At 32.3% G+C, this 10559-nt stretch overlaps 1 protein-coding gene across 1 annotated transcript in view; it reads right to left on the bottom strand.

The window, feature by feature from the left end:
* Positions 1–10559, bottom strand: part of ITPR2 (inositol 1,4,5-trisphosphate receptor type 2) — a 421207-nt gene that overhangs the window by 208567 nt on the left and 202081 nt on the right. Inside the window, exons 33-34 of the mRNA XM_039882456.1 lie at positions 2869–2997; positions 1542–1662 (exon numbers count right to left, since the gene is read on the bottom strand). Coding sequence (XP_039738390.1) covers positions 1542–1662; positions 2869–2997 — 250 coding nt within the window. The remainder of the gene's footprint in view (positions 1–1541; positions 1663–2868; positions 2998–10559) is intronic.

Here is a 10559-nt window from a genome sequence, read left to right as displayed (position 1 = left end):
AAGGCCACTGAGTCAGCTCCAATGGTGACCCTATGAGTGCGTGATGTCCACAATGTCCCATCCACATGGCCCAGCTCAGCCCCCATAGACTCATGCCTATAGCTTTGTTTATGGAGTCAATCTATCTCTTATTTGGTCTCCCTCTTTTCCTGCTGCCTTCTGTTTTTCCCAGCATTGCTGTCTTTTCCAAAGAACCTGCCTTCTCATGATGTGCCTGCAGTAGGCTAGCTTGTTTTGTCATTTTTGCCTCTAGCGATGTCCAGCATCCTAACATATAGAATCTTTCAATCCAGAAATAGTATATATTTCCATTTATTAAAATCTTTTGTATCCCTCAAAATATTCTTACAGTATATTCTCTCATGTTTCTTATTAAGTTTTCCCTTAAGTGTTTAACATTTTTATTGCTATTGTGAATGGTATCTTTTTCAGTGTATTCTCTGTTTCTTGTTGGTATACAAAATAATCTAACAGGTTTAATACTTTTTTACAATTAATCACCTGAATAAATTCTTTTAGTCTCTTAGTTCTAATAATTTTCAATTGATCTTGCTTTCTAAGTTATTCAAATAAAACTTGAGCAGTCATTAAATTTGTCAATATAAGACTACTTTGGTAAAATTGCAGATGGGAAAAGACTAAAAAAATTAAGTGATCATAATCAGTTAAATCATTTATTTGTTTGCCAAATATTTACTGAACACATACTATAGCTCGAGCCAAGTTACCTAATCTAGATAATTCTGTTTCCACAACTGTAAAATGTAAAACAATGAACTTATCTAAGGATTGAGATAATGGATGAAAATTGCTTAGCATTGCACATAAGTGCTCAATAAATGGCAGCAGTGATGACGCACACTATAAGCACCCCTTCCCAGTGCCTGAGGGACCACCATGAGATGAGAGCCCTCTGATTCTGAAGTCCAGACAAGTCTGTATTTCTTTTCTCTCCTCCACTCTGCCATCTGTAGGATGGTCCTAATTCACTACAAGAATGGAGGTGGGAGGGAGAAATCTATGAGAAATTCTTTCTAGAATCTACTAACCCTTACCACTTGTAATTTCTGAAGCCTTCTGTATATAACAGACCCTCAATAAATACTGATGAATTTCAAACGAAACTGGAAAACTAACAACCCTTATAAAGTCCTAGAACCATAAAAAAGTATTAATAAGTCATGCTGCTCAATAGAACAAGACAATTCTGAATGAAATCTGAAATAAACTAAACGTACTCCTATAAAATCTCACTGAGTTAGTGTAAAGTACCATATGCAATAGTAAATATAAGTTTAGAAATAGAACGATTAAATAATAAAATAAATAAACTTTAAATTATTTTTAAAAGAAATATAATTATTATGATCCCTCCCAAAAAGAATGTAACATTCTGAATCAGCTGATCATTGCTCTTCGGCTTTACAAAAACCATACCTGCTTTCTTATTAAAGTATACACTAAAAATCTGTTTGTATCACTTATTAGCCAAAAGCCCAATTTCTTTAACAAAATTAATTAAGTCCAACACTCAAACTTACCCACTTCAGCCAAGGTTCTGATACAAGACTCCACTGAAGCTTTCTGTGACGGGTTTGGCCAGGTACAATTGTAAATTCTGAAGGCAGATTGCAGTAGCTGAATAAAAACTGGCTGATGTGTCTGCAAAGAGAAATTAGGAAGGAAAATAGGCCACTAAACCATTAACACTCCTGATACATTTTCTATGCATTATCTAAAAGGCTCATCAAAATAAAACACAATACAGTCTTTTGAGTTTCAGTGCCATTTAATGCTTTTATTCTACAAATATTTATTACATTCCCGTTCATGAAAGGCATGTGTCAGATGCTATAAAAAGTCAATTATGTGCATTTTAACTGTGTTCTTAATCAGAAAAATATAGAATTTCTTGAAACCAATGACATGAATTTAAGTATTTTTTTAAATACTCGCTAAATTATTTTCAAGTACAAATAGAGCTGGTGTTCTTGGTTTATTTGTTTGACTGTGTGTTCTAGTTTTATACGATGGGCAAGTAGAAGAAGCAACAAATTTGACCTACAAAAAACAATTTCATATGGTTCTAACAGTTTAAAAGTTTTTTTCTAAAGCAAGTATAATTGACATTATACTTTGATAAGAACAATACATGATCGCTATAAAATATTTAAAAAACATGGAAATGAAAATTACCAATAATCTTACCATGTAGGGATAATTAGTATCAAAATTTTAAAGATACTTTACTGAGTTCTTCTACGTATATATGCATATATATTCTTTACACACTCAAATTTAGGTAATATTATAATGCAATTCTGTGGCCTGTATCACTTAACAATTACTTCATGATCATTTTCCTAATCATCAATATTTCTTTTAAAATAAAACATGGCTTTTAATAAGCCATCCTACAGATATACGATATTTAGCTATCTCCTATCTGTAGTTGATGTTAATTTTTAAGTATTATAAATACTCAAATGAAAATCTTGGTATATAAAAACTCTGCTAAATCTTTCAGGACAAATTACTAAAGTGGAATTATTGAGTCGAAATGCCTATCCATTTAAAGAATCATGTCATTTATTTCAACACTTGGCAAACAGTGAATATACAGAATGAAAGTTACTGTTATGTTTCAAGGGTGAGCAAGGATAATTCAATTTGAAGATGGGGCCTCCTTATTTAAAATAAAGTGTGGTAAACTCAGAAGGTGGAGCATAATAGTAAATAATACAAGAGAAGAGTCATCTTCAGAAGTGTAGGAAATGACTTCCGGACAAGATTAAAGTTTTTCCTACCCCAATAAAGTAAATAAAATATGTGTGGCAGAATGCTTTTGAATTTGTTTCTTTAAGTTACCTGGAGGCTGGTACTGTTGTCTGAAAAAGGAGAATTAAAGAAGCCGCTCACAATGTTCATTATTGACTCAGTAACACACTTCTCCAAGAAGGTGTCTGCGTGCTTCCTGTCTGTGGTTGTGTTGCAAACCTGGAGGGGAACATAAGAAAACTCAATAATTTCTGTCATATCTTTGAGCTATAATTCAATGCTGGAATCTTCTAAAAATTATTCTGAAATGATTGTTTATAACATTTTTTAAAGTTACTTTGAATAGAAACGCTTCTGCCTAAAATCCAGTAACATTTTATCATTCTACACAGTAGCTTCTCCTTTAAGTTTGCTTATCATTTCATCCTTGGCCCAGAATTCATTCGCAGACCCCAGTCCCTTCTTCCTGATCTGCATCTCCCAACTCTTGGACACAACTTTCTCTCTCCATCCCCAAGCTTGGCTTTCCACTGAATATGAGGAAGTCAAAAAGGAAACAGCCATTGTAAGTATAAGAAAGTGGTGAATGTGATTAATAGTGATTTATATCTCTACACATTTTCACTTATAATACCAAGCTCAATTTGCAGGATATAAACACAGAAAGTATTTGGAAAGGAAAACAAAAAGCTAAAAGAAGATAAAATATTTTCCAATAATTTTGACTTTTTCATCCACAGATTTATCTGGGAAGCATGGAAGTGTGTGTCTGTGGGCTTTCTCAGAATAAGCAAAGCAAGGACAGACAATACCAAAGCTGAAGATAAATCAGAATAGAACACAAACTATGATCATTATATGTGAGTAAATGAGGCAGAAATTAGTCATTTTGCTAAACAAACTGTAAATTTACAAGTATAATAGGGTAGAAAAATTGCAAAAGCTATGATACATGATTAAAAACAAATGAAAAAAAAGATGGGTGATGAAAAGACAAGAAACATGGAGATAAAAAGAAGAGAAATATGGGGGGGGAGAGTACACAGCGTGAGAAAAACTGGGGCAGAGTAAGAAATTGAAACATTCACAAAATTATGGTGGGTAAATATGGTGACCACATGTTCCAGATGTTCTTAAACAATCTGAATTTTTATGTAATTTTTTTCTCTTCCATAAGATGATTGATCAAAAGAAGTAAATGTAATTTAATGTGATATTGCTTTAAAAACTTTCACACAAATAAATTCACAAAAGAGAAAAATTCCCTTCTCAAACCACATGTCCCAATGTTTTGGTTTGGAAAATAACAGTATTTGCTGGATGGAAGTAGAAGAAAGGGCAGAGGGTTTGTTTTGCCTCCCATTAGGGCAGTTCACTTTTATCTCATCTATTAAATGACACCTACCTGAAGGGATTGTATTAGAACTAATCTCACAGTTATTATAAGGAACAGTGTCATTAAAGGAAATAAATTATCTGAAATTATATAATCTTTTAGTTTTGTTCCAGCATATAACATAGTGCCTGGCATATACAAGATGTTCAATAAATACTGTGAAATAAATGAATCAGTTAATTAATTTGAAAAGTGGAAAAATAAAAAAGGACTCATTTTGTTTAGGTTAACTTTGAGTTAGGCTATATTTGTAAAACATCTAACCGAGGACTAACATAAAATTGATTTTCCCCTGATGGATATGAAATAGGATTTATTTCATTTGGTATCTTTCCAACACTGGTTTTTATAGTGAAATGTTCTGATCTGTAGGATAAAAGTATATTAAGGTGGAATAGGTAGCAGACCAATTCTACCATAACCAGCCCAAATAACCTTCATCCAATGACTTTTCACACAATTGTGTGGGGCTCTCCAGAGCTCTTATAGTATCACAGTGGATTACCTGCAAATGTGCATTTGCTAAAGAACTAACCAGATATGCTTTAGTCAGTAGATGAATAAAAGTAAGCTATTTCTAGATAAAGGCTTCCCTCAAAATCCCGGGTAATAAAAAGTTTGGGTTTAAAAAAAAAATGTTTAAAGAAATTCGCCAAAATGTCAGACAAATGAATTTTTACAGCTACAAATATTCCACTGAGGAACTGGAAAAGTTTTAGGTACTAAATTATATGTATTTTAGTTACTAAAATACATATAATTTATAAATTATTATATATTTATTACATCAAATTTATTTGTCTTCATTTAAGCACAATCACTACATAGGTATAATCGAGATTTTTTTTCTGATTTAAGTTCTGTTGTAAATAATTTTAATGTATCTTCATCAAAATATAAATTAGAGTATAATTGTTTTCAAAGTGTATATAATTTGAATATATTATCACTAGAAATATAAATTAAATAGAATATAAAAAATTTTTTAAAAACAAGTCTGGGTTTACAAAACTATGTGGAACCTATTCCTCAATTCATTTGGGCAAGAAATTCATATACTACTTCAAGATATTATTTCTGTACAGATAAATAACATTTTCACCTCTAGAGCCTTGCATCCTATGCTGTAATATCAAGGATGGGCAAGAAACATAAGCTACTTTTCTTATTAAAATCCTTAAAAACTTTTCAGAGAAAAACTAATAAATGACAATATTCTTTCTCCAGTCATTTATTTATGTTTACTACCTCTTTTTAAGATTGGAAATAGCTCAGATAAAATCATAACACTTTACATTAACTTTTTATGTTTAATACATATGTTTTTAAAGTTTCATTCTGTTTGCACATATTATTCACATACCATTATTTCCTATAAAACATTCCCATGTACTCTCATTATCTAAATATTTTAAAAAGCTATATTTATTCTATCATTCTAATGCACAATCATGCTTTAATTCATTTTTGGAATGAGTTAAGGTACACATAACCAAAAATACAATACAAATGATTTTATTTTCTCAGTTATTTCATTCTTTTGTGTGATTAATTTCCCTTTTTTCTATTAAAAAGAATTGGGCAAAATTATTATTTTTACTTTCAGATTCAGTTTTTGGGTATATTTCACCAAAAGAGGAATCAACAGTAAAAGTATATACAGTTTTATAGTACTTGCTGGGCTGATCTTCTAAAATAATAAATGTACTATGCTATCAACAGCCTATCTGTGGATACACGGGATGTTCTCTCATTACCACCAACGAGCTCTTGCTCTCAGGCTCTGGCTGGGTTCAGCTGATGCGAGGCACTGGCAGATCAGAGTGAAAGAGAAAGAAGGCAGGTACCTATTCTGCCTCTGCCTCTGCCTCTGCCTCTGCCTCTGCTTTTCTGCCCCCCCCCCTTTCTTTTTTCTGCCCCTGCCCCTCTGCCCCCTGCCCCCACTGCCCTACTTCCTGCCCCCTGCCTCCATCTCCCTCTCTCTCTCTCCTCACTAAGGCTTTAGCAATGTCTGTGTCTCTGGGTAGAGCCCTTTTGTTAGAGCCCTTTTGCAGTGTCTCCAAGTTCTCTCCGGACTCCAGGAACAATGGTGCTCCCGTGCCCCTTCATCTGGGATGGAAACAGCTTTGCATTGTTCCCACTTTTTATTCCCTTTAACCCTGCCCCTATCTCTTGGAGTGTGCCATCTGTTTCCCGCTGTTCTATCAGTGAAATATTATTTTTGCCAATGTAATGATATTTAGTTATTTTATTTTGCATTTCTGACATTGTGAACAAAACTGGGCATTTTTCATGTAATCATTTCATGCTTGTATTTTGTCATGTACAGACATTTCAAACACTCTAACCACTGTAAATAAAACCTGGATAGTAAGTGACACATTATGTATCAGTTTAACATTTTTCATAAAAAGCTCTTTTCGGTTGCCATTTCACATATATTTGTACATTCTGACTATGTAGAATATTAATTTCATTATGTAAAATAATTCTTAGCATTCAGGCACTATTTTTTATTTAGATCATTTTCATTTATTTAATATAAAGAAGGAAAAAACCTCCCTTCCACGAAAGAATATTCTATTTTGTTCTAATTTTTTATTGAAGTCCTTCTTTCACCCCTATACACATCTTGATTCCTATTTAACTCTTTAAGCTATCAAAATTTTGCCCCTGTAGATGACTTCATTTCTAGATCTGACTAATTTTTTCCCATATTGATATCCAACTGTCTTCTAAAAATTTATTGAATAGTGATTTCCTGCCTCAATCTTATGTTATTTGAGGTTTGTCTTATAGTATGTCACTCATCACTATTTAAATTTCTCCCCAATCCCTGCTATATTCCCTGTACCATTATTTTAAAAATATTTTCATCCAACTCTACAAGAAAGAAATGATTCTCACCTTGTAATGTTTTACAATTTGAAAAACAAGTCCGCCATCTTGTCTTTTCCAAAGAAAAAAATCCACTTTTTGAAATACTTATCATCTCCTACTTTCAGATGAATTTTACTATATATTTGTCAAATTTCACTTAGAGACATAAATTGTTGAATTAAGACATAAATATTGGGTTAGTAGTTATATCAGTAAGCCAAACAAAACAAAGTCCCTACTCTATTAGAGCCTTAACCTAATCAATCGAGATACAACATATAAATATATAAATATATAAATGTCTCTGCCAGTCGAATATAAGTCTTTGGACACCAGGAAATAGTCTGACTTGCTCACCACTGCACACAAGCACCTCAGCACACAGTAGGCATTTGAAATCATATTGAAAAAACAAAAAACAAATATTAAGTGAAATTTCAAGACATAATTATATTTGACATTTCTCCTCTTGCATATAGTGTCCCTTCTCTCTTCTGCTCCAAATATGACTGCTACTCTTCCAAAGATGACAGACTGGGTTAAATAAGTTAGCATGTGCTAGAGCGGCACTCTGCAATAGGACTTTCTGCAATGATGGAAACCTATATCTGTGGTGTCCAAGACAGTAGCCACTATACACATGGCTTACTGAGCACTTGAAATGTGGCTGGCACTACAAAGAAACTGGATTTTTTATTTAATTTAATTTTACCTAATTAAAATTAAAATTTAAATGTGGCAAGTTGCTACCTTACAGGATAGGGCAGCTCTAGTGCCAGTAACATACTTTTGACCATACATACCAAGGAATACAAATCCTAAGGATCATTTTTGTATTCTTCAAGACAGTAAAAATGTTCCTCTAAGTATCTGAGGTGGTACCATATATTTATTTTAATTTGCATTCCTTTATTCACAAGGCCAAAACCTTTTCAAACATTTTCCTTTATATATATATATTTAATGTGAGTCATCTGTTCATACACTTAACGGGCTTTCTTAGAATTCTAAATTTATTTTTTAAAAGATAATACTTTTCTTAATATCAATACATACATTAATTGTAGGAAGCCCAAAACAATATAGAAAAATACATAATGGAAAACAAAAATTACCATAAGCCTAAAATCCAGATAAAACCATGATTAACATCATGAAATCTTTTCTAATTTTTTTGCTCTGCCTTATATATTTTACATAATGGAAATCATTCTGGATAATCACTTTGTATTCTCCTTGTTATATTCATCACTGAATCATTGGCACTTCTCACATTATCAAAAATCCCCAAAAAATAATCTCGGTGGCTCTATAACATCAATTTTATTGATGCATCATAACTTATTGAACCATTTCTCTATTAAATATTTAAACTATTTTCTGTTGTATATTATTATAAAAGTATGTTATGCTTCTTTGACCATAAATCCTTGATATTATTTCTAACTATTTCCTGAGGACAGATCCTTGGAAGGTAAATTACTTGACACACTAAAAAGGTATGAAGGTTTTTTCAATATACTATCAAAATATTTTTCAGAAAGACAACATAAATCTACAATCCCATCAGCAAGGTATGTGAACCAACATTTAATATTATCTTTTTACTTTTATCTTTTACTATTAAAACTCTGATAGTTGGATATTGGATCTTATTTTCCTTTGTACTTTTAACAAATTATTAGCAGTTGACTACTTTTCAGGATTACTTGTATTTCCTCCTGTATAAATTATGAATGCCTGGTTTTTGCCCATTTTATTATTATAGATTGTTAATGTTTTTCATATATATATGTCCTTTATGTAAAACTTATTAGCATTTTTTAATATATAATAACTTTTCTTATTTTGATGTTTGATATTTCTACATATATTTTTATGTACTTAAGTTTTAATGTCTATTATTTTCCTTAACTAATTTCATCCATCGTTTTTATGCTTATAAAGAACTTTCTCATTCAAAGACAGATGAACATCCACCTACATTCCATCCGTTTTTATCATTTCATATTTATCTCTAAAATCCATTGCAATTTATGTTGTTATATAATGTTAGGTTAGGAGCTGAGTTCATTTCGCTCCAAATAGCCAGTGTCCTCACATGTCATTTTGATTTAGTCCATATCAACAATCTTACTGAATGTCTATTCCATGCCAAGAATGTTCTATGCACCTGTGATCCATTGGTGAACAAAATATACTAAATTACTACCCTAATAAAGTTTATATTATTAATGTAATAATCCAGGGTAAGCAAACTACAGCCAACAGGTGAAATCCAGCCATATCCATTCATTTACATCTTATCTACGGCTCCTTTCACTTTAGTAATTGCTGTAACAGTTGTGATAGTGGCCTGAAAAACTCAAATATTAACTATCTTGCTCTTCATAGAAAAAACTTCCTCATCTCTGGAAATAACCAATTGCTTCCCTACTAACAGTTGAAAATCTATTTATTATATATTAATATCTTATATATGTAAAAATCTGTTTCAGGCTATTTATTTCATGTCATTAATACACCTACTTAACTCTATGCTAAGAGCACACTTTGTTTTCAAATTCACTTTTTAAATATTTTTAATTTCAGCTGACATTTATTTATTCCATAAAACTTCTGAGTATCTGCTATATGTGAGATACTTTCCTATGTCAGGTATTCAGCAGTGAACTAAACAGACAAAAATCTCTGCCCTTATTTGTTTCAATAGAAACTATTCAAACACATATAAAAATGTCAAGTGGGGTAAGAAATGAAGCAAGTGAAGGAGAGAGAGAGGGAAGAGGTTGCTACTTTACATAGAGTGGTCAATGAAGGCTCTCTGAAGACTTTTAAGAAGAGACCTAAAAGAAGAGAGAAATGAAGTCATGAGGATACCTGAGGGACAAGTGCATCCCAGGCAGATAGAATCAAAGGTGCTGAGATGGAGGTGTGTTTGGGAAGCAGGCCACTAGCAGGAGAGCATGAGGAAGGAGTGGGTGGACGGGGGATAGGTCAAATAGTATAGCGGTTTCACTCTGGGCATAATCTGAGCAAAGGAGTGACATAAACCAGCATTATCATTATTACTATTATTATTATTGTCGTTATCATCATCACCATCATCATTATAGCTGCTATATAGATGGAGGGAGAGGGCAAGAGTGGAAACAGGTTATAGGGCTATTGTAATAATCCAGATGAACGTTAATGGTACCTTAAAGCAGGGTAGTAGTACTGGTGCGCTCAGAAGTAGTCATATTTTGGATATTTTATGATTAGAGCTTGTTGGATTTGCTAAAGAATTGAATTTAGAGTATAAAAAAAAATTTACCAAGATTATTTGCCTGAATGCTTAGATCGAATAATGGAATAGCCATTTACTGAGATGCAAAAAACTTGACAAGAAATTAATTTTTTGCTGTGCATGGAAGTGAATGAAGAGTTTAAGGTAAGATAGCCAAGTTATGATGTCATGTAGTAGGCAGTTTCATATATAAGTCTAGTCATCAGGGGAAGGGTC

The sequence above is a fragment of the Pteropus medius genome, unplaced genomic scaffold (genome assembly GCF_902729225.1).
Source record: "Pteropus medius unplaced genomic scaffold, Ma_sr-lr_union100, whole genome shotgun sequence".
NCBI classification, from domain to species: domain Eukaryota; kingdom Metazoa; phylum Chordata; class Mammalia; order Chiroptera; family Pteropodidae; genus Pteropus; species Pteropus medius.
The sequence above is the reverse complement of the archived record's forward strand: the minus strand, read 5'-3'. Positions and strand labels throughout refer to the sequence as shown.